At 29.1% G+C, this 23,827-nt stretch overlaps 1 protein-coding gene across 1 annotated transcript; it reads right to left on the reverse strand.

Moving 5' to 3' along the window:
- Nucleotides 1-2,599: 2,599 nt before the first annotated feature.
- Nucleotides 2,600-5,018, reverse strand: LOC148237119 (odorant receptor 4-like). The gene is made up of 5 exons (XM_088182457.1): nt 4,940-5,018; nt 3,910-4,009; nt 3,735-3,839; nt 2,945-3,100; nt 2,600-2,875 (listed from the first exon to the last, which is right to left on the reverse strand). The coding sequence occupies exons 1-5, from the start codon at nt 4,978-4,980 to the stop codon at nt 2,819-2,821; spliced, it is 459 nt and encodes a 152-aa protein (XP_088038583.1). The 5' UTR covers nt 4,981-5,018; the 3' UTR covers nt 2,600-2,818.
- Between the last annotated feature and the right edge of the window lie 18,809 nt (nt 5,019-23,827).

Genomic DNA, 23,827 nt, shown 5'->3' on the forward strand with positions numbered 1-23,827 from the left:
TTCGGAGCTTCGTATAGATTATGCATCTATCTTGTGAGAGAATTTCATTGACGTATTTATTGAATATCTATCATTAATAAAATATGTTACTGATTTACAGAATTTGATTTCAGTCTATAATTTAAAATATATTAAATTTGTGTTGTGGTGCTTCCGAGCACTTCCAAACACGTCTAACAATTATTTTAAACATAAAAAAGTAAATACTAAATCATTTTAAAAGTGTGCTAGCATCATCACGACAGATCACACCGACAATAATTCAACTTGACACTCCAGCTAAAACTCCCTGACTTTCACCATTTGATATTTTCAGCTACATTTTCATATATATGTGGTATTGTATTTATGCCTAATAAAATCTATTATGGCTACAAATTCAAATTTCACAAACAAATCTACAAACTGCCCTAAAATCTTCTGATCACCCTGCTACATCCTACATATAATCAATAGCATTTATATATAAAATAAATCTAGCATCATCCTTTATTATTTTAACCACAATGTAATGCAAAAATGTTCATCTCCGAGTGTCGGCACATTCTCCAGTATCCGCCAAAGCCGTTATATTGAAATGTAATATGTCTGTCTGCTTTGGATGCTAGTATTATACCAACCCTCGGCGTTGGACCCATATTTGGTTCACCATGCCACACATTCGCACAAACATACACACATACGCCGCGAAGTTTTCCGCCACAGAACAACATTTGGAACCGCATTGTTTTATTAAAGGTCACCCTTAACACGCTTTGCGTTTTATGAGCGCTCATAAAATAGCGAGATTTACGCTCGCCGTCCGCCTTACTTGGCGCTTTTTAACATTTTTGCGTAATAGATTATAGCCAAATGAAGACTTACGGTAATTGCTGGGTAATTTTATAGGCCACTTCGAGAAATTGCAGGTGAGAAAATTGAATTTATCGCCGGCGACCGAGTGAAATATTGTGTGTATCGGGTTGGTTCTGGTGAGTTTATGCGCGCGTTAAAAACGAAAACAATTTTATTTGCTTTTATATTATACTAGGACAGCTTCAGCAAACCTTTTTCAAAATATGGGTTAGTTGCACCGAATCGTGATCAAAGATTTCCACCGCATCAGACTGTAACATTAAATATTAATTATATGCATATAATAGTCATTTTTTAAGTACATTAGCCCCCCTAATAACACGGTAAATTAGGGTCGTGTTATTTGGGGGCGTGTAGTTGGGGAACTTGAAAATACTTTTTTGCAATACGTAGAATCAGGTGCGTGTGGTGAAATATCCTTCCTTTTTCTCGCTCACACATAAAGTAACGGGTGCGAGTGAGAGAGGAGAACATGCTATTTTATGGATAACCAGACGTCCGAATTCACTGTCGTTGAGACAGTTAAGTGTGAGGTATTTAAGTAATTGTCTGTCGGTACAAAATTATTTGAGAAAACTTTATTCCAATAAATATTAAAAAATCATTCAGTATAGTAGGTGTGTACTGTGAGAAACACTTCCTTTTGCTCGCTCGCGTGTTCAGAGACGAGAGTGAGTGAGAAGAAGTGGGCGTGCGGAACGCATGTAACGCACGCTCTTATCTCTCACTCACTCTCGTCACTTAACACGCGAGCGAACGAATGGGAATGTATCTCACCGTACGCGCCTGCAAGATAGTAGTATTTTTGAAAAGCAAAAAAACATGTTTTTTGCTTAAATTATAATATTTGCTTGGCATATTTGAGGAACTGGAGTGAACCTTTAAACAAATATAAAGTTTTTATTTGGATGTTATTGAAAAACCACCACACTATAAAAAAGTTCAAAAAACGGCTGAGTATCTATCTGATTTAGGAATCGAAATAAATGAAAATGACCTTTGAATCAGAATTCTGTTCTAAAACAATATATTACTAAACAAATAGAAGATGACCAAACAAAGTGAATAAAAACAGCATGCAATGATAAATGAACCAAATTTTCTTCATTGTCAAAGTAGAAGAACAAAAAAATTAATTAATTTTTTTTTTTTTATTAGCATTTTCTGCACATAATGCAAGTACAGATAAACTCAATAATTTACAAACAAACTATATCTTGACTCACACAAATAAAAGTAATATCCAAAATCAATTAACGGAAATTATTTTAAATTTTTTTATTTTAAAAATATATGATAATTGTCTAGACTTAAAACACAGGTGTCGTGAGTTCGAGCCACAGCAGCAAGCTCGTATTTATATTTATAAAAATGCGATAATATTAAAAACTGGCCCTAATAATCATTGTCAAATACAGTCTGGTGGGACCACTGCTTCAAGTAATACTGCGTATTTACAAAATCAGTTATCTCTGAAAACTTTGACCAGACTAAGAGGATAGTGAGCATCAGTACGTACTCTTAATTGGGTGAATGATTATAAGATAAAGCTTATCTAGTACAGCATGATCTTGTTAAGAGGCTCAAACGTCTATTTTATTTTTTTATATTTTTTTGTTGATGCTGTTTTAAAATCATACAAGCATTTAAAATATAGTTTCTAAAAAAAATAATATTACAAGATACCGATAAAAATATGGTTATTTAAAACTTTTTTCTATGATAGTTATTGAAATAAGAACCATTAAATACTACATGATTTATTACTAGCACTACCATCAATGTTACACAATGTATTCTATTTGAGTATAATAATTTATTATTCATCACCAATTTTCATCGCAAATTTATATGCATATTTTATATTTATTCATTATCTTTCAAAGTTTTAGACCTGTCATTGTAATTTAACTCATAATTCGTCAAGAAGACTCCTTCGAAACTTTAAGAGAAATTTTATAAACTAGTTATTCGCAACCGTTCTCAGGAACGCATAATAGGAATACGACGCTTTGAGCACCTAAAAATTAAAAAAATCATAAGAACACTTTAATATTAAAATAAAATATTAAATTAAAGATATTCACACCTTAATGAAAGTGCCTAAGGAGAGCGGAACAAATCTACCAGCCGTGAAGACAATCGGTCTTTGCGCTCTGGACATCATAATTAACATATTTGTTTTTATCATCTTGTTCATCTCTACCCAGTCGCTCATGTAGATTGATTGTGAAAGTCGATTACTCTAAAAACAGATTAAAAGTTACGCTAGTAAGTTTAATCAATTCATATAGCTGTTCTTAAGCTTGATGAATAGATTTTTTAACTAGTAATGTGCTTCTGTAAACCGACTTGCTTTGAACATACCCCCCACCATGAAAAAAAATACTTTAAAAGATGCTTATTTTAATTTAATTATTAAATCAAGCATTTTATGAACTCAGATTAATAAAGGAAGAATATAAAAATAAGTGTCATACTTCTGATCTCTAAAAATACAAACTCTTACACCTTTTCATTCAAGGCAAGAGAATGCGAATGAGCCCTCTGTTCTTATTCAAGACAGCAGTAAATATGATACTTATACATATATAAAATGATTGTCAAGATCTAATAACGGATTAAGCAAAAATTAATAATCAAGGCACAAAAAGTGGATATTCTCAAACCCTCTAATGAAAGTGTTCCTCAGAAAATATATTGATAAGATTTAAAGTGATTTTTATTTAATTCAAAAATAATTCATCGATTTTCGTGTGAACATTTTCTTAAAAATATTAGTAGCGAGTTTATGACTCTGTTTAATCTTGGAACAGCTTACAGCCCGCCCTATTTATTGTACATATAAATAAACATATTGCGTAGGTTTATTTGTTCACCTCGGTAATAATTTCGTTGCCAAAATAACAATATACCGAGAGTTCCCACATGGTACACAGTAGAATTATTGAAGACGTAATGCGGCTGGATACAGGAGAATTTATCTGAAAATATTATAACATTTCCGTATAGTATTAAAATTTATAACTTCATATATATTCACGACTCGCGTACGTTTGTCACTATCAAAATTGAGAAGCACACCATCAGACAGCTGATGAAAAATTGGAAGAAAATCATAGTTGAGAATATCCCCTGGATTTCAGTGTTTTGCCTGTAAGTATATTATTTGTGGTTAACATAATTATTAATGACATATAGCAAAGCTTGTGTATTGGTTACAGTTGCTCAACCCTTTGTGTGCTTACACAAAATTAATTTGTCAATGCTCCATCAAATTTGCAAGCAGCAATTTGTTCTGTTTGTCGTAATAATAACGGAGCTTCTAAGCAGCAATTTCGGTAAATTGTTTTCGATGCCAGACGCCTTTCAATATGATTCCATCACCTTTGATGCTCCCACACTCTTGGAAATAACAAATTAACAATAATTGCCAATCTTGTTACGATCCGCAAATCACTCGTATGAGAGGCGACTTAATTAAATAATTATTCAAAGACTTCCAAAGATGACGAGACGGATTGTTCAAAGCACTAAAAACCACCATGTTTTGTGACGGCCTGCCATTGTAAAATTATTAATATATTGCAAATCAATTAATTTATACAATAATAGTATCTAGAATATAACTAAAATAGCTTATTAGTAAAAATCAAAAAATCCTACTGCTTGGCAAATATTTTATTTATTTTACTTTTATATTTATGCATGAGTTGCCAAAAAAAATCTGGGGGTATTATTTGCATTAAAAATATTTATATTTGTTTAAAAGAATATGTATGTTAATACTAGACACAAATAAAAAAATATAGAAAAAGGACTTAACTACTTCCTTTTAATTTTTTTAAGATTTATTTTCTGTAAATTATTAATAAAAAATATTTTTAATAAGCAAAATAATATTTTATCTCTCTGCTGCTAAGCTTTATTTATTTTTAATTTAAAAAGAGCGCCATTATTATTTTGTACAATAAAATAAGCGAGTTATTTAAAAGTTAATAACCACTTAGTTTTAGATGAGTTTAACCTATTTTAAAACATAAAGCAACTAAGACTTTTTAATAAATCAAATAAACAAACAAACCTGATTATTGCCTGGTGATGTAAGGCACACTTCTTAAACATGATCAAGGAATTTATTTTTACTTCTTCTTCTGTAGGTTTTTTACCTAAAAATCAAGTCCCATTAAATCGTATTTTTTATTGTCATCTATTTGAAACACTAACCATCCAAGTAAATTTTTTCCAATACTCTTAAACGTATTGTTTCAAGAGCTTTTCTCAAAATTTTCAACTGTCCACCCGTGTGTATCATTAGACCCATGCATATCTAAAAAATATTATCACTTAACTAGTATTCCATTAAAATCAGTATTTTATTGACTTACAGTGTCATAGACAAATATAGCATTAGCCGACACGAAAAACCAAAAGTTAGTCAAGGCATACGAAAATTCATAAAGGGGTGATTTAGAAAAATCATAAGGCAGCCAATTCACAAACGGTAAAGCTGGCATGCTTACATTACCAATGTATTCGATCTAAAATTGTAATGAATGTTTAAAAAATTGAAAAATTGATATTTAAAATGGTTAAAAATTACATACTTCTCCTCTCATCACAGCATCAATATCGGACATTACTAATATCAAAATCAATCCAAAGCAAACAGCGACTTGTATATTGTATAAGAATATGCATTTCTTTATTATTACGTTTGGACGAAAGAATGACGAAGATTTGTATCTAAAAATATTTATTAATCAAAAAAAAGAGATGAGATATACAAAATTAAAATATGTAAATATTAATAAAAAAAATATGTTGAAAAAGAGGTGTAATAAATATAATAAAAATAAAATGTAATTAGTTGTCACGCTATAAATCTGACTAATCATTGAAATCTTTGAATGATTAACTGGATTTATCTATTGTATATATTAACTGGATCTATAATGTATTATTTTGCAATATTATATTAGTTAAGTTAAAATAATAAATAAAAAGACACGCATTGAAAATTTAAAAAAAAAACAAAATATATGTATAATTATTAATCATTATACTAACGTGAAAATCTCAGATTCATAAGCCACCATTAAATTTTCTATGGTTTTATTGTAAAAAACATAAACGACTAGTTTTACACATCCCATTATCATTGCTAATGCCACGGAAAATCTTGGTAGCATATCCATCCATCTTCCTAACTGAAATTGGACTATTGTGTCGACTATGAAGCAGATGTTGTAAGGTACAATAGTAGTAAAAACAATCTAAAAAATAGAACAAAAGAAGATCATTTCATTAAGGTATTATATGTATATATTTTAATATAAATATTTAAATATATATACAAGCTTATACTTTTATTTATTAAACATCACTACACAAAATTTCACTTGTATGTTTATTTTTATATGTTACTTACAAACGTGCCGTAAGCTTTGTAAAGCACGTTCAATTTCGGGGAAAGCTTTCGGTTTGGCCACAAACCCCAGAATCTCAGCATGGATTTTCCGAATTTGAAGTAATCCGTCGGCTGTAAAGTATCTTCTGCGTTTTTCTTGACCTCTTCTTTCATTATTTCTAACTTACCCTTCTGTGCGGTTTCTAGTATAGGCTCTTTAGCGTCCATGGTGTTCGAGCGAATGATGACGAGCTTAGGACATGTGGCTGTTTTAAAACGTACTTACGAAAGGAGTACAATCAACCTATATGACGGTGATACAATTTTAAAGAAAAATTATAATAAAATATATTTAAAGCCTATAACAATTTTATTAAGTTTTTTATTTAAATTAAAATGACAAAATTTAATTTTGAATATATGGTATTTATAAAATAAAATATTTAAAAATCAATTAATATATATAAACAGATTTTTTATTAGTGTATATATATATATATAATAAAACATAGTTTTAATTAATTTATAAACTTATTCTAATCGTTATTATAAAAATGTCTTAGGTGCTTGTTATGAGGAGCTGGTCCGATTAATGCAGGATGATACACTATTTTTGTATGTATATGCTACTTTCACATTAATATATTTTTAAATATTTATTTTTACTATTTTTTTTGGGTAAAAAACAATATTTATATAACTACAACCAAACTGTCAATACCACCACCATATGGTTTTAATATTAAAACAAAATTTTCACAATATAAGCTCGGCGCTTAATCTACATCATCCGGCAAACACACCTACAGCGCTTTTTGTGTAAACAAAATTTATATACGTATTAATGCTCAATATTCTACTCATGTTTTTACATATGCACACAGATATGTACTCATATTTTGCATGAGAATTGATACGTTAACGCAGCGCTTTCCGAACTTTTTTTATTTAATTTCTGCAAAACAACTCTTTTAAGCAATTAATTAACATTTTTGTGCGCGATTTTGTTTTTTTATGTTCAAAGTTTTTAAATATAAATTGTTAATAAATTCACAATTAAGTGTTTAAATTAAATTTTAATTTCTGTAATATTAGTATATCTGTACATAGGTTGAATTATTTCATTTATGTGACTTCTTAGCTAGACCAAGTCCGACGTAAAGTGGGAAGCGGCTGCTTTCTTGGTCTTTTAAGGATCATATTGATTGATATTTGTCATTATTGATACAAGTACGTTTGAATTCTCGTGTTTTTCAATTCAAAAATGATGTTATTTTTAATTGCCAGTTGAATTTTCGAGCTTAAATCAGAATTGTTGTAACAATAATTATAAGGCTCCTTCGGCTGTTATTAATAATCGTGAGACAAATGTCAATAACAGCTGTTGCTACTTTACATGAACAATATAAAAAAAAAACATTTTGAATTATCGAAAAATAAAAAAATCTCTAAATCGTTTTGCATTCTGCGGATTCCCATGCGTAATTTATTCCTATAGAAGCTGGATTTTAGAACATCAATGTAAAGATAAAGTTGAGCAATAGAAAAATTTTTGGTCATTCAAATACTTTCGATCTTCCGAGAAAGTATGAATATTTTCAAACATCTGTCACGAACACCTTTTTTATCTGAGAGTAAGCAAAACTATTTCGAGTTTGAGTGTTAAAAATTTGTGAATAATTATTATTATTCCCAGAACCATATTTAAATCTTACAAGTATGCATATTAAGCATGAACCCACCTTTACTTATGCAGTGTTACAAAAAAAGGCAGTTGTTGTAAACATTTTGAAAATATTTGTACAACTTTAATTTTATACAATAAAAAAGCTTTATAAAATTTCTTGAAAAATAAGAATTCTCAATTTTATATTTTTCTCAAAAAAACTACTAATCTGAATACTCTGAATCAAATATATTTAATATTCAAACAAAGTTCTCTCAAGACGCGTTTTTAAGTCCACGGACATTAAGCTGTTATTGCAATATAAATTATGCATAATGCAGCTCATGAACAAAATTTTATAAACTAAAATTACTCAAATAATGAGCTTTTTTAACTTACATAGAAAACCAAATATGTATAATAATATTAAAAAATACATAAATATTATTTTTTTTATTTTTTGTTATGGTATTTTATAATTACTAATATTTTTTCTTTAAACTGCTACTGGGGTGCGAAGTTTTTGAAGCACTGCGTTAAAGCTTTGTAATCGTTTAGGAGCCCAAAGCATAACGCACACACCCAAGGGTATTTTTTTATCGCTTTTGATGTTGTTACATTTCATTTGCAGAACGTACACGAGGATTTAAATTAAATAAACCGATGAATGCCACGCGAGAGAGCGGTATCGAATAAATAATTTTTCTAACGCCCTTTGATCGCGGTCGCAAAACGAAATTAACGCCCATGAGAGATACACTAAACATACGTATCATATATGTGTATGTCTATAATATTAAATTATATAACATTCGTTTATATATCAAACAATTCTTATGTTTGTTAAATACTGTAACGAAATCTTTCAACGCCAATATTCAGGTTGATGTTATCTATACTGACATTGAGAAAGCGTTTGACAAAGTTTCATGAGTGACATTGATTTTTCAAACGGTCTCTTATGCTTCTATGCAAGAATTTGTTCGAGAGTAGTTTTCTGATTTTCATTAAATTCTTGGAAAATTGATTATATCATGTCTTTTTAGTGAGTGTTTTAGATCCTCGGCTTTTAAGTCAGTCTTAATAAAATGAACACTTTAAAGACAAAACTATTAGAAGTATTTCACAATATAGGAAAAATGTTTTCCTTAGAATAATGTTATTAATTATTATTTTCTAATTATCTTAAAATACTAGGAGTTAATTTACATTCACTTACATATGTATTTGTATATTAATTTTATTTTAGCAATTAAAAAGCGGTCATAATATGTGTAACCAGTCTTTGAGTGAATTAAGGCATTCCGCTTAAATGAATGGCACAAAGGAATTAATTTTTATATTTTTATTTCTCAAAGACCAGAGAATGTATAATATAGATGTACATATAAAAAATATACATATTTTTTTTAATTTCTTATTTCAAAGAGATTTCTTGTATTTCTATGTAGATTTCGAAAATGCTACATTTATATTTTTTCTAATATATTAAATGGAGTTAATCGTATAAATTTATGTTAAAGATTTGTATACATAATTATTTTGTTTTATGTAAATTTATTTTTTATATACTTTTTTAATATTTTTAACACATAGATAACTAATATATAAATAGCATAAAAGTTTTAAATTGTGTTTTCCCTTTCAATCGCCTGTTAATAAAGTGAAGCACATTTATTCACATACATAATGTATCCATTGGTTCAGTGATTAGTTCAAAAATTATTACCCTACATTGTTTGTAATGAGACAAAGGGTCCAAATTACCGAATTCCAATTTGATTACAGCCGATAATGCCCGCGTGTACTAATACTTGTCATCAGCGCGAATAATTAAATCGAATAAATTTTATAAACCAGTCGTTTTCAAACATTGCGAGTGTATGACCATAATAATGGTAATGATACGTTGTCAGCAGCAGGTGTTTTTGCAAGGGTGTCATTTGGAACTAAAAAATCCTTCTTGAAAAGAAGCTTATGTAATTAGAGACGCTGCTTTTTAAAAGGGCTCAGGCTGTTCTACGAATAATGTATTTTTTAATAGACCGTAATTAACGGCTTACGTTAGAGAGCTTTACTATCCCACGGTTAAAATACAGCTGTATAATTATAACGTAAAAAATAATAACTTCTTTATAAACGTACTCTGTGTTTGTTTATAAATATAGTATATCATTAATTAAGAAAAATTTTATAAATGGGTTTTTTATTATTTTTTTGTAATATACAAAAACATACTAAAAAAAGTTAAATGTCTAAATTTATAACATTAATTAAATTTAATTTATCAAATGTTATTAAACAAAACAGACAATGTGTTTTTCTTTGTATCTCGCTTTTACCTGAAACTCATTGTCGGTTAGATAAGGTTAATTTATATAATACATAACTAAATAGTATCATATACGTTAATAATCTAAAAAAGTAATTTATTAAGATAATACATTATTGAACCCATTTAAAAATAGAAATGAAATAAAAGCTTTTTACATATAGGAAAAGCAGAAAAAGCGGAAAGTAATGTATTATAAGTATTTTTTTTAATAATTTTTTTTCACATACAAAAAAATTATTAAAAAAAATATATATACAATTTTAATCAGTAAAATAATTTCCATTGCTTTTTATTACTTTTCTCCAGCGATTAGGCAGCTTTTCAATCCTTTTCTTATAGAACTCTGCAGGTTTTTCTCTGCAGAATGATTCTATGTGAATATCGATACTGTCAAATGAATTAAAATTTTTATTTTTAAGGGTATGTTCTAAAGATCTGAAAAGATAGTAGTCAGATGGTACGATATCGGGGGAATATGGGGGATGCTGTAAAACTTTAAAATCAAGCTCCCTGATTTTTTCCTGCGTGATCCGTGCCGCGTGTGGTCTGGCATTGTCGTGCTGCAAAATTCGTCTTTGATTGTTGACCAAAACTGAACGTTTTTTCAACAGCTCCGCTTTCATTCTGACTAATTTACCACAGTTTACCTCTGCGGTAATTGTTTGACCAGGTTTTAATAAATCGTAATGGATGACGCCAATAATGTCCCACCAAACACAAAGAAGGAACTTTTTTAAGGTCAATGAGGGTTTAGGGGTAGGTATGGGTACTTCGTTTTTTGAAAGCCATTGATTTTTTTCTTTGGATTGTTGTATAGGACCCACTTCTCATCGCTTGTAACGATCCTTCTCAGAAATGATGCCGTTTCGTGCCTAGACATGAGCGACGAACAGATGGTAATTCGCTGCTCAATGGCCGTTTGTGAAAGTTCGTGCGGTACCTGTGTTTTTTTCCAATGCGCGGTCGTCCAAGGGCAGCCAAGCTCCTCTGACAATTCTTTGATGGTTTTTTATTTAAAATAAAAATAAAAAAAGTTTTATATTTATTTATTTTTTAAAATCATTTAAATGTTGGAATAGCGTAGACCGTATAATCAGTCTGGTAAATGTTAATAAAAAATACGCTAATAAGCAAAGCTGCAAAGTGGTATGTATTAATAATAATTTAAAATATAGATAATACTTTTTAAGTATTTATACATATGTCACTGGTTCTTAGACTGAAAATTCTAGTTAAATAATACTTACTTGCAAGTAATCATTATATCGAAACGAAATGTTTGATTTTCGTTATTCCTATACACGGTCATAAAACTTATATAGTCAGGCAATATTTTTGAAATGGCAATCAAACTTTTGTCCCTTTTTAAATGCAGCTGCGAGCTTAAATTTTTACTAATATTCTTCAGTCTTCTTCAAAGATTCGTTTGTCAGCTTAATGTAACAAGAGTCAATGTTTTTATTTAAATACTATAAATCAAATGATGAGATATTGTCATTTTTTGCAAAATACGAATAAAACTGAGTATAATACATCATTTAATAACACATTTTTTTGTTTTTTTAAAATTTGGCATTATTGATTATTGTAAATAAAATATTTTTTTAATAAATACCGCAAATCACACTATTGGTCTAATCATAATTACAACTGCCCTATCGATTTCAATTATTAATAATCTATTTATTCGTTAGTATTTGATTAAAGTGTTAACCATTTTTATGAATAATGTTTACATTCCAACTGTTGTAGTTCTCGCACATCTGCGTAAGACGATTTCCATATTCATACATTTTTTCAACTTTGTGTGAAAAAAAGTCCGTTTTATTTTGTCGCGTCGGCTGGAGGCTGATTTGCATATATTTAATTCGGGGTTCGAGTCCGGCCAAATCCTTTGGCCGCGTCTGTAAGCTCGCTAATCCCGTTATAAGTCAGCGTTAATCGGCCGAATCAGATCCAAAGCTCGATGGCAAAAAGCTCGTTTGGTACACAGACAGAACACGTCCAATGTTTCGCATGTGGGCGAAAGTTGATCAAACGAATGTGGAAATTCAAGTGCATACCTAAAATTATATTGCTTGATATTTTTTTCTTTATTTATATTAAAATTTTAGCCTTAAACTCGTTTATCTATTTATACATATTATTATTAACTTTAATTTGTATAATATAATCTAGTTTTTATAGTATTTGCTGATCTTCGCTCGGTATACAACTAAGAGCTATTGTCAAAACAACGATCAAATGCACCAAGAGCTTTGATGTCCGGTTTCTGCATGGTCAATTTAAAAGGTCCAATTATATTGCACGACAAAGCGCGACTACATATCGCACGAATGACCCTTCAAATGTTGAACAAGTTGGACAATGACATATTGCCTCATCCAAATATACAATATAACATATATTCCAAAGGTGCGATATTTTTTATTTTTTATTCTAGTACAAAACTCGATAATTAAAACAAATATTATTTACAAACTTTTAGAACCGCCATACCCTGCCAAAGAATTTTTATGAACTTTTTGGAAATATTTTAATATTCTCTATGCATATTTACGACATTTCCATACGTCATAAATAATAACGAGAGCCTTCAACAATACGCCGCATACTTCGAATTCGCTATATACACATTCGCGTTAGGTCGCGTTATTTTTCGTCGTTAAACCCAAAGTCGTAATTCAGTCTCGGTTGTCCGGATTTATAATCCGTCTAAGTGGAAAAGTTATCTGGAGCGAGAATGTATGTACCCACACATCCTTCTACATTCATACCATATACGTATATAATAGCTTCGAAGTTCGAGGCCCGCACGTCGGCGACGATTTCACGTTTGAAACTCACAAAAGACGCCATTTACTCGGATGCCGAAAGTTGAGGTCCGGACGTGCTTCCGCGAGAGACCCTATAAATTCGACCCTTGCCGATTATTTTTGTGTACACGCCCCGGGCTAACCGTTATAACGGCGAATTACGGCGTTAATCGCCGTTCGAGGGTTTGGATTGGAGAGACCGTACCTGTATCGACTACAGGCCAAGATTTATGAGCGTTAAAAGATTGTTTTCAGTGAAAGCATATATTTGAATACATGCTTATTGACCTTGTATGACAACGGCATGTTACGATCTTTATGTTCGCTCACGTATTAAGTGACGAGAGTGAATGAGAGATATGGGCGTGCGGAACGCATGTAATTAAATAAATTACCAGAATAAAGATTTCATCCGAAAAAAATATGTTTTTTCTTCACTGTCGTGAGATACCGAAGCTAGCGAGTGTGCGAATACCGGACGATTAACTTTTTGAATATAAATAAATATTATTTTTGAATCGTTCTCATGTTTATTTAAATGTAATATTTAAACCACTGTGTAGCTGTGCGTTATATTGTATAAATGAAATGAAAATCGCACATGCGCTTTTGAGAGATAGGCGGTTGCTTCTATACTATATTTGCGTTAATACAGTCAGTTTCATCATTATTCATAATTGAGAAAAAGATGGTAAGTTTATGTTTACGCCCCTAAAACTTATTATACGGATATATGTTCGACATACTTATCATTACTTTGATTGATTGATGAATATAAAAAACATACTAATGTTTTTATATCTATAAATTTGCTTAAAATATAAACAGGAGTAATGATACGTGCTTTAGAGTTATAGTAGGGGCGTAAACCTAACTTGCCATCTTTATCTCAATTATGAATTATGATAAAATGGTTAACTCTCGAACTGACTGTGTTAACGCAAATATATTATATTACAGTTTTGTCCGTTACTGCGTAAATTTGTGCACTACATAAACCACTACTTCTGAAATAATAAACTATTGGTCAACATAGTTTTATATGTAGACAAACTACTTAACATTTTGAATTTATTTGAAAATAGTGTTACAATTTATCTATAAAATGACAAAACTTATTATTGCATATTATTTAAAAATAAGTTTTCTACTTAAAAAACAATATTAAAACGTATTATTATTTTAAACAGTTTGAAGCTTAGTTAAATATATAAAAGAAATATCATCTGTTATTATATATTACATTAAAAAATATATTTTAAAAAGTTTATTATATTTTTATCCTATTGACGCTACAACACAATCAATGACCTATATTTGTTGCATTGTGATCAAGTATAGGTAATTGATTGAGTTTAAATTTCCGCTTTCCTGCAATCCTCTTTATTTTTAATATAAATATAAAAGTTATATAGATGCTTTATTGCTATGTTATATAGTTGATCTAAGATATACAACTTACAATACTCATAAAATAAAATTTTAACCATAAAAACATTTTTTTAGTAACACTAAATAGTTACACCATAACTTTAATGTTATATTTATTTATTTGTTGTAACCTTACAAGCGTAAGCCCAATGCGTTACAACGGGTATCTGTACCAACTAAGCTAGTTAATCAGACATAATAAATACCTACAAGTAAGTTTTAACCACCAGACTGAAAATCCTGGGAATCTGTGACATCTATATTATTAATTATAAATTATTATGTGATATACAATTTATAATCAATTTATGTTTTTTTAATAATAGCGCATTTTTATAAATAAAAATTGAGTGCATCCGCAACCTCAGAGTATTCTCATATTTAATATGTTATTCAAATCATTTTAGAAACTGCTTGAACTACCCCCTGTATTTCCCATAAGAAAGAAAAGTTAATATTTAAGCAGCATTTTATAAATATAATAAATTAAACACTTTTATTTAAAATACAAAAAATAAATAAACTACCAAAATGAAAAAATTTCAATGAATGAAAATTTATTTATAAAAGTTAAACTTAAAAACATGAATATATGAAAAAACAAATACATTTAGATGCATTAAGATTTTAAAAATATTTTTTCATACATCCGTACAAGGTGCAAAATTACCAATCAATCTTTATTTATTTTGCTCTTTACTGATAATATTTTTTTCCAAGATTGTTATACCAGAAAAATGTAGATCTAAAATATTACAACTGTTGCGATTGCTTGCCAAACAAGATAACAACGTTTTTCGGTCCCACTTTAAATATAACCTTAATAAATATAGAAAGCGTATTTTCTACGTTTATACGTTTCTATATGCTTCCAAGAAACTCCCTCTATTGTCCATGCATTAGTGATAGTTTTAAGTCAAACTAGACAGTTGATCTTGGGGTCGTCAACCAGAACAGAAAGACAGCGTACTTTTACATATTTTTTACTTTTCTTTGAATGTCATTTATTAGACCTACACCTCAATGAACCACCATTTGAAAAGCTTTTATCAGTCTAGACCTATTAAAAACCCCACCATAGGTGGCCCATCGCTGAGCTTTAGACTTCAGCCGATCGGGCTCCAATTTAAGCATTCTTCAGTGAGAGAGTACAATTGTGGTTCTTTGAAACTGCACCCTCCATGCTGCATCCACGGAACAAGGTCTTAAAATGACAGTCAGAAATCTGTGCCACTAGTTTTTTATAAGAACGATGACACCAAAACAAACACTAGACAGTGTTCTAGAAAATATGTTCCACCAGTGCATTATTTTTGTATGCTATATATATATTATACAAATATTATTTTAATTTTAAAATAATTTTTTTTTTGTAATCTGCGTAAACCCTGTGCGTTATAACGAGGTAAATGAACTATACTATTTCATAAGTAAATCAGACATAATTAAAACCTAAAATAAGTATGAATTTTAATTATAGTGTATTTATTGAGTCTATTGCCGTAGCCTGAACTCTGCCTCTGGAATATCAGTCAAGACTAAATGGACTAGGCTATTCCAATGTGTTAAATTATATCAATGGATTAAAATGCGCGTTCACCGATAACTCAAGATCCTCATATACTTAAATATACTAGCGAAATATATGACAGTATTATCACATTGCTGAGTATGTGAAAAAAGTACTAAATATATCAATCTTTATATCTTACTTTTTTTATTTGTATTTAATCTTATAAAATAGTATACAGTTAAAAATCAAATGTATTTTCACAATTGTGTTAAAATATGTAGTGTTATGGAGACATTGATTTTATTTTCACTGAAAGAGACAACATCCTTTTCCGGCATTACATTTCGAATGCGTCTATTCTTAGACGCTCTCTAGGCATATGGGAATATCGAGAAAACCAATAATTTAATTAGACGCATTTTGGTTTTCCCTCTTACCTGAGAGCTTTTTTCTTAACAACAAGAAGTACTTCGCTCTCTGGCCCATAAATGATGAAGCTAAATTCGAGGACGCCACAAACTAGCGCGGTATAGATAATTTAATTTATATACCTAAATATTTATTTAAAAAAGAGTTGTTTCAAGATGTATTATTATATTTTTCTAGAGCTTAAGAGTTACCAGGTTAAACTTAAGTGTTCTCTTTAACTGGAAACTTTAAGAAAAAAAATGTAAATTTGGATTTATATACTTTTTTTATTCGTAGCGTAAAAAAACAAATAATAATATTTCTTCTCGTTTCGTATGGCGTGGTATAACTTGTCTCGGAGTTTGTTTCGAAATTTCACCGGCAAAAAGGGCAATGGCGTAGTCTGGTGAGGAGGAACAGCAAATAATTTGCATCTGTTTACCCTATAAATATTATAATTAGCTACCGGATGAAACTTCTTGCCGGCGTTTAGTCGGAACTGAGCATTTCTTCTCTTCTATGCTATTTATGTACCGATCTTATTTATGTGCTCGCAAAAAAATACGCTCATGGTGAAAAATAACGACGCACAAAATTGTCTCGTAACCAAACTTAATTGAATAAAACGAGGATGCATACTGACGAAAGCTCAGATTTTTTTTAAATTTTCCAACGATAGGATTTTCAAATTTAAACTTGCCGCAAAATAATTTCTGAGAGAAAACATATATAAATAATATAATATATGTAATAAATTGATTTATTTATTATTATTTTCTAAGTAATCAAAAATAGAATCAACCTATGTGAAATCAGCGTGCGGTCTTATTTTTGCTACTAAAGTTTTGTTGTTTAATATAAATAAGACATCAAGAGAAAAATAAATAAACGCTTATTTTTTTTACAAAAATCCATCCATCAAATATTTAATGTTTACCTTTATAAAGGTCATATTTATTTCAATGTCAATAATAAAATCGATAATGTTACTTTCGCGATTAATTTGTATGTATTTAATTAAAAATATATTAAATTTATACAATGAAAATAAACTTTTATCGCAGCTTTCCTCGCTTTTCTTCATTACGATTTTTTAAATTTTTAATCATCTTAATTAGTATCCAACCGTGAAAAAAAAAACGAAAAAAGTTAACGAGAGTTCGACACGAATGTTAATGTTACGGTTCTACTTTTTTTAGAAAAAGTACTACTACTGCACTACATAGTAGTTATATAGTTGTTTTTCACCGTCCACCGCTCATTGTTTCCGGCCAAGATTGCAACCAGGTTTAATTACCAAAAAGAGATGAGAAAACTCGTTACAAAGTTGGAGCCAATGCATTGTTGGTTTTATTGGTACTTTTTTGAATGGCGCCCCAACAAAACGGGGAAATGACCTCTATTGTAAAATACGAAAAAACTTCAATGGTTTATGCATCGGAAACTTTTATATAGAATTGACAAAAAATATGGCAAAAACCTTATAATTTAATAACTGAAAAAATAATATTTTTCAACTTATTTAAAAGTTACTATAAATATATATTTTTGTAATCAAGAAAATGGCAGTTGTCAATTTTTATAATATATTTTTATTTGTATTTTCTTATACTTTTGCTTTTACCAATATATTTTTTACGTCAATATAATCTCTGCAAAATATTATTTATAAACATTTGTATCATAATTTTGGCATAATTCCAATAATGGTTGTGTAATATTTTGCTCCATAATTCTCACAATAACTTGGCGTTTCATACCGATTCTTATTTTATTTTGTATTTCTGTGTCGTAAATCTAATAAAGTAAAATATCACTCAGAAATAATGTAGCATTTTTTAATATCGCGCATACAATAAATATATTTTAGTCAAGCAAATGTAGCGGTAAAGAAATAATCTTCAGCTACATTCGTGTCTGCTATGACACTTCTTGTTTTGTAATTGGCATCGTAGAACGAAATGGTCTCGGGGCATTTATGTAAATGGATACAAAAGTTTGAGCGCGACTGCAAACGTAATATGCAAAGCAACACTATATAAATATTAGAATATAATACACGAAGCTTTCGAGAGTAAAACAACACTTTGTACAGAAAATCAATTATGCAAGATACAATAAAAATATCATACATATTTTTACTTATTAAAATAGTGATCAAATACAAAATTATTTATTAGTTAATTTAGCAAACTAAAAATAAAGTTTTTTAAAATCACTTAGCTACTAATTGAAACAATTAAAGTATTAGTATTAAAAAATATTTAAACCTAAGTTTTAAAGCAATAAATAAAAAAACAATAACATACTTTATTTAAATCTAAAATTAATATGTATTTTTTTAATGAGATTGATATGTAATCCAGACATTTAGAAGAAAGAAACTATAGCTTTTAAAATCTCTTTACTCTTGACAAGAATAAAACGACTCTCGCAAAGTTTCATTTGAAGGTTAAATTTAAATTTAATGTCGAAGTCGTTAAAGCTTCGAGCTTGTTGCAAATATGATATTTATTCAAGTTGCAAGTCAGACGTCGAATTGAAATCTAACCTTTTGTTCTGCATACTTTGCAGTTTTAAGTGTATATATATATTATTTTAAAGAATACATTTAACTGAAAATTTAATAAAATAGTATTCTACTACTTATCTTACATATAATTATTCTAATCTGCTTCCGGACGTGCATATTTTAAAATTAAACATTCCCTATGTATATTTAAATTGTATATCTTTGTATGAACGGCGTATAATATTACAAGTAAACAAATGAAATATATTTAATTATAATTAATAAAACTAAAAATAGAGTTGGCACGATGATTTTCAAGCCTCCGCTAATGAATTCTTTTGTTGTCAACCAATGAAAATTAAGCATTCAAATATAAAACAAGATGGCTGACAGTAACGTGACAACAGTTGTAAATAATTTTGCTAAGTGACAATAATTTTCATTATTTTGGTATGTGCGTCCAATGTTCCATTTGACGGATTGAAAATTAACTAGGTATGTTATAACTATGAAAATGAAATATATACATAATGTGTGTAAGGATTATAAGAATACATTGATTAAACTAGATAAACAAGCATAAAACAACCTTCGAAATGAGATCTTCAAATTTTGAATTCCCGTCGACGGGCTCCGAGGCCGAAAAGTGAGTTTTTGCTTTTACAATACATAAAAATCATTGCTTCTGATTTAATGCACATGAATTCCATAAAAACTATATATGTTTTAAAAGTGAACGTGTAATATATCCTTAGTATGTATGAGGATTGAATGTTAATGTCGATCAAATCGGCGCCGTCGTCGTGAGAACATTATATATATCAGCCAACGGACAGCTTATAAATGTGTACTTTTTTGGATGTTATCTAATAGACGACATCTTACAATGATTATAAATATACGATTGCATACCTGAAATAATCGATAGCCAAAATAACTAAGAGTGGGTTATTTTTAATTCCGATGTGGCAAAATATGTATCTACGTCATGGTTGTTTATCAATTTTTCTTCTGTGCAATCATTTCTCTTTTGGAACAGCCAAATTCAGGATATTCTGTTACATCAAACTTATGTTGTATGTTCCTTATAAAAAGATAATACTTGCTGACAGTGACTTATGTTTATATATTCCAATTCTACGTTGTCGTCGTATAGGTCATCAAATTGTTCCTTCATTGCTTCTGAAAAATAATTAGATCTTTATTAAGAGTAAAATATTGAACATATTATTACTACTAATATAATCCATTCATTAAATTTAAACAACAACTGAAGAACAAAACAAAACTATATAGTGGGTAAAATGTAACTTTTTCTTTACACTAATATGAGATTTCTCATTATTACTACCATTGTAATATGTTTTATTAACTTTGGTATGTATATCTTTAATTGCCAAATCACTGCTGTATATCTTTTAATATTTGATCCTAGAAAGTCAAATAGTGATTTTATTATAATAACCGTGATATATTATTCATATAACCAAACACTTACTGACACACTTTACCGTAGATTCTTCAACTGATAAGTCATATTTTAATGGTTTGCCATACGTAAATGTTATTAAATCATTCATTGCTTCTGAAAATGAACTATAAACTATACCATATGGTGGTTTAAATGTAACTTTTTGTTTACACTAATATTAGATTTTTCATTATTACTATCATTGCAATATGTTATGTATATCTTTAATTGCCAAATCACTGCTGTTTATTTTTTAGTATTTGATCCTAGAAAGTCAATAGTAATTTTGTTAGAATAATAGTGATATATTATTCAATATCCAAACACTTACTTGCACACTCATAATTTAAAGTTTTGTTTATATTGTCTATTTTATTTTATTTATTTATTTTTTATTTTCATTTTATTATTTTAATTTCAATGCTACAGCATTTTGAATCATCTTCAAGAAACACTATATAAGAAAAATGCTGTGATTGTAACATATTTCACTGTTTATTTAATTGTACTAACCTGCACGTGTCGTGCGCTTGACAGATGGCAAGAGTTGTCATATATAAACAAACTTAAGAATTCGGGAAAGTCCCGGTTTTGAGCGCGCTTGAGAACGAACGACGCAATTGATTTTATCGATTCAAATTGTAAAATACATATCAAAATATGTAGAAAAATCATGAAGTTCTAAAAAAAATATTTTTATAACTTAAGAAATATATATTTAGTGCAAAAGGGATTTTAAATATAATATAAATAATGTGGATTTGTATTAACTTCTCCATACAGAAAAAAAAATTAAATTTTGGCAAACGTTGGCAATTTAAATTTATATTTTTTAAATTATAAGATTTTATGATTTATTCAAAATATGTTTTCAACCCTTAAAATATATATTTTTTTTTGGATTTTAAATATTTTTAGTTTATTATAGATTTTAAATATGTTTAGTATATTTTACATTTTAAATACAGTGAAAACATTTCTTGCAGTTAATATATTATATATTAAAATTTATAATGCTGCGCAGAAAAAACCTATACTTTAAAAAATATATAAATCATAATGCATATTTCTTTATAAAAATAGACAGAGGTCCCAAAATTATTAATATTTTTAAAGAACATATTTTGCTTACTGTCTACTTTTGGTCTAAAGCAACTGATTAGGTGGTCGATATTTTCAGTTTATTGTTCTTACTAATTAGTAAATGTGATTATAAACTGGCTTTTATATTTACATATAAAACATATAAAAATCTTTTTTAGTTATAAAATAACTTATGGTTAACTAAAAAACGTTATTATTGCCTTAACGCTGCCACCATTCACTATTTAGGGTACTAATAATTATTATTCAACATTTTATATTTGAGCTCACGCATAGTTTGGGTGATTATTATACATGTATGTTACAGTGAATATGCATTTTACAGTGAAGTTATATTTTTACTAGTATACATTTATATACACTTTAAGAAATATATGTGTATCTATCAGTAAAAATGTATTCTGATGTAATTTTACTTAAACGTGTTGAAAAATATTTTATCTTACAATATATATATTCACTGCAACTGTATAAAAAATATAGCTGCCTTCAAAGATCAAGTTAAACTTTGAATTTCAGACGTCGTATCTGGGTTGACGTGAAGTGAGAAGCTGCTGCTTTATCTAGCATCTTAGTTTTGTCGGTAGTAAGATAATAAAATTGCATTAACTCAAAAATAAAATTTTGAATAATAATTATAAACACCCTGAATAGTGAATAATGGCAGCAAATACGCAACTTTATTGCAACAACGATAGATGGTACGATAGTAATTTGTTTATATAATATATATTTATTGCTATATATAAATAAATATATACATAAAATTACATTGAGCAAAATCCAAAACTAAAGTGGACCGGACCATTAAAGTATATGAAAACCGCAAATAGATAAAAAAAATCCATTAACAAAGTCGGCTTATCAGAAATTCTCAGTATTGTTAAGCGATTATCAAATAAAAAAAGCTCCAGGAATAGATAAATTAGATAAACCTTTAAAAAAGCTTTTAAAAAACTTTCTCTTGTATTTTATATGTACTTAACTAAAATATTTCATTGATGCTTATCTTTTGGGTTTTTCCAATTATCTGTAAAACAGAAAAAATCCTCCGATATGAAAACCTGGCAAAGTAGTTAACATATCAATTCACTATTGCCTGATAGTGTAAATGCGTAAGATGCAAATTATTTTAAAAAATCATATTATCTAGATTAAAGAAATATCTTAATAGTAAACTCAATTATGAACAATTTGCTTTCCGTGAACATCATTCGACTACGCATCATCTTAAAAGACTAGCTGTTTTTTTATTGCTAGATATAGAAAAGGCCATTGACACAGTATGGCATGACGGTTTAATGTATAAACTTTTAAAATACGGAACTCTCTATTATATTATTTATATTTTACGGTCTTAACTAAAGAATCGCTACGCTAGGTACGTCTTCGTTACCTTATAAAATACCGGCTGATGTACCTCAGGGAAGTATACTTGGGCCGTTTCTCTTTATTCTATATAGTAATGATATGTAAAATTTAAAAAATACTAAGCTATCAATGTACGCTGACAATACTGCAACCCTAACTAGTTCTTATGGTACCTAAAATAGATGCTAAAAACATGTATCTCTAATGCTAGATTTTAATGCATTAATTAGGTTTTGAAACAATTTTTTTTAAAACGAAGGCTTACGCTTGTTCTGCTTTTTAGGCCCCAAATTGCGAAAAAGAAACCTCAAGTAATTCTTCCTATATGTTCTTTCTTTTTTTCAAAACGGTTTCGGCAAAAAGGAAGGTGTTTTGACGTTGGTCAATTTATTAATTGATACATTTTTTAATTTTTAAATAATAAAGCCAAATACATGAGTCGACAGCAAAGTTGTCGTTTACATACCTCTTTAATTTTTTGCAATATACCTTGTTTATTTCAGTGTTAATATTATTTTCTTTGCGATAATGGATTGAATCTGTGTATACATGACTAGCGTACACATTCGATTTTTTTTTCGCAGGCTCTCAAAAATGTCAAATCAACAGCAAGGAACTTTAAATAGAGATAGCAAAAGTCAAATAAAACAAAGCTTGAAACTCGAGCGCACATTTCTAGCCGATCGATGTGTTCATCTCAAAGTTTCCAGATAAAAATCCGATCCGGTAGAGTGTTTAACAAGAGTCGGTCTCTGCCACAGGCATCCGTCTGGTTGTAGTAGGAATCGTCGACATGTTAGTAAGAAAACTTTCGCATAGTTCCCCGTCCCATCGTGTGCTCTTTTTGCGAATCGCGGCAGTGGAAGTTGCAGTTTTTAGTTTTGCACAAGCCTCAGACTCACAAACGCAAAAAGGTCCCGACCTCCGCGGATTAA

This window comes from Plectrocnemia conspersa, unplaced genomic scaffold, assembly GCF_051122295.1.
Source record: "Plectrocnemia conspersa isolate PC_06_02 unplaced genomic scaffold, ASM5112229v1 ptg000003l, whole genome shotgun sequence".
Taxonomy (NCBI): Eukaryota; Metazoa; Arthropoda; class Insecta; order Trichoptera; family Polycentropodidae; genus Plectrocnemia; species Plectrocnemia conspersa.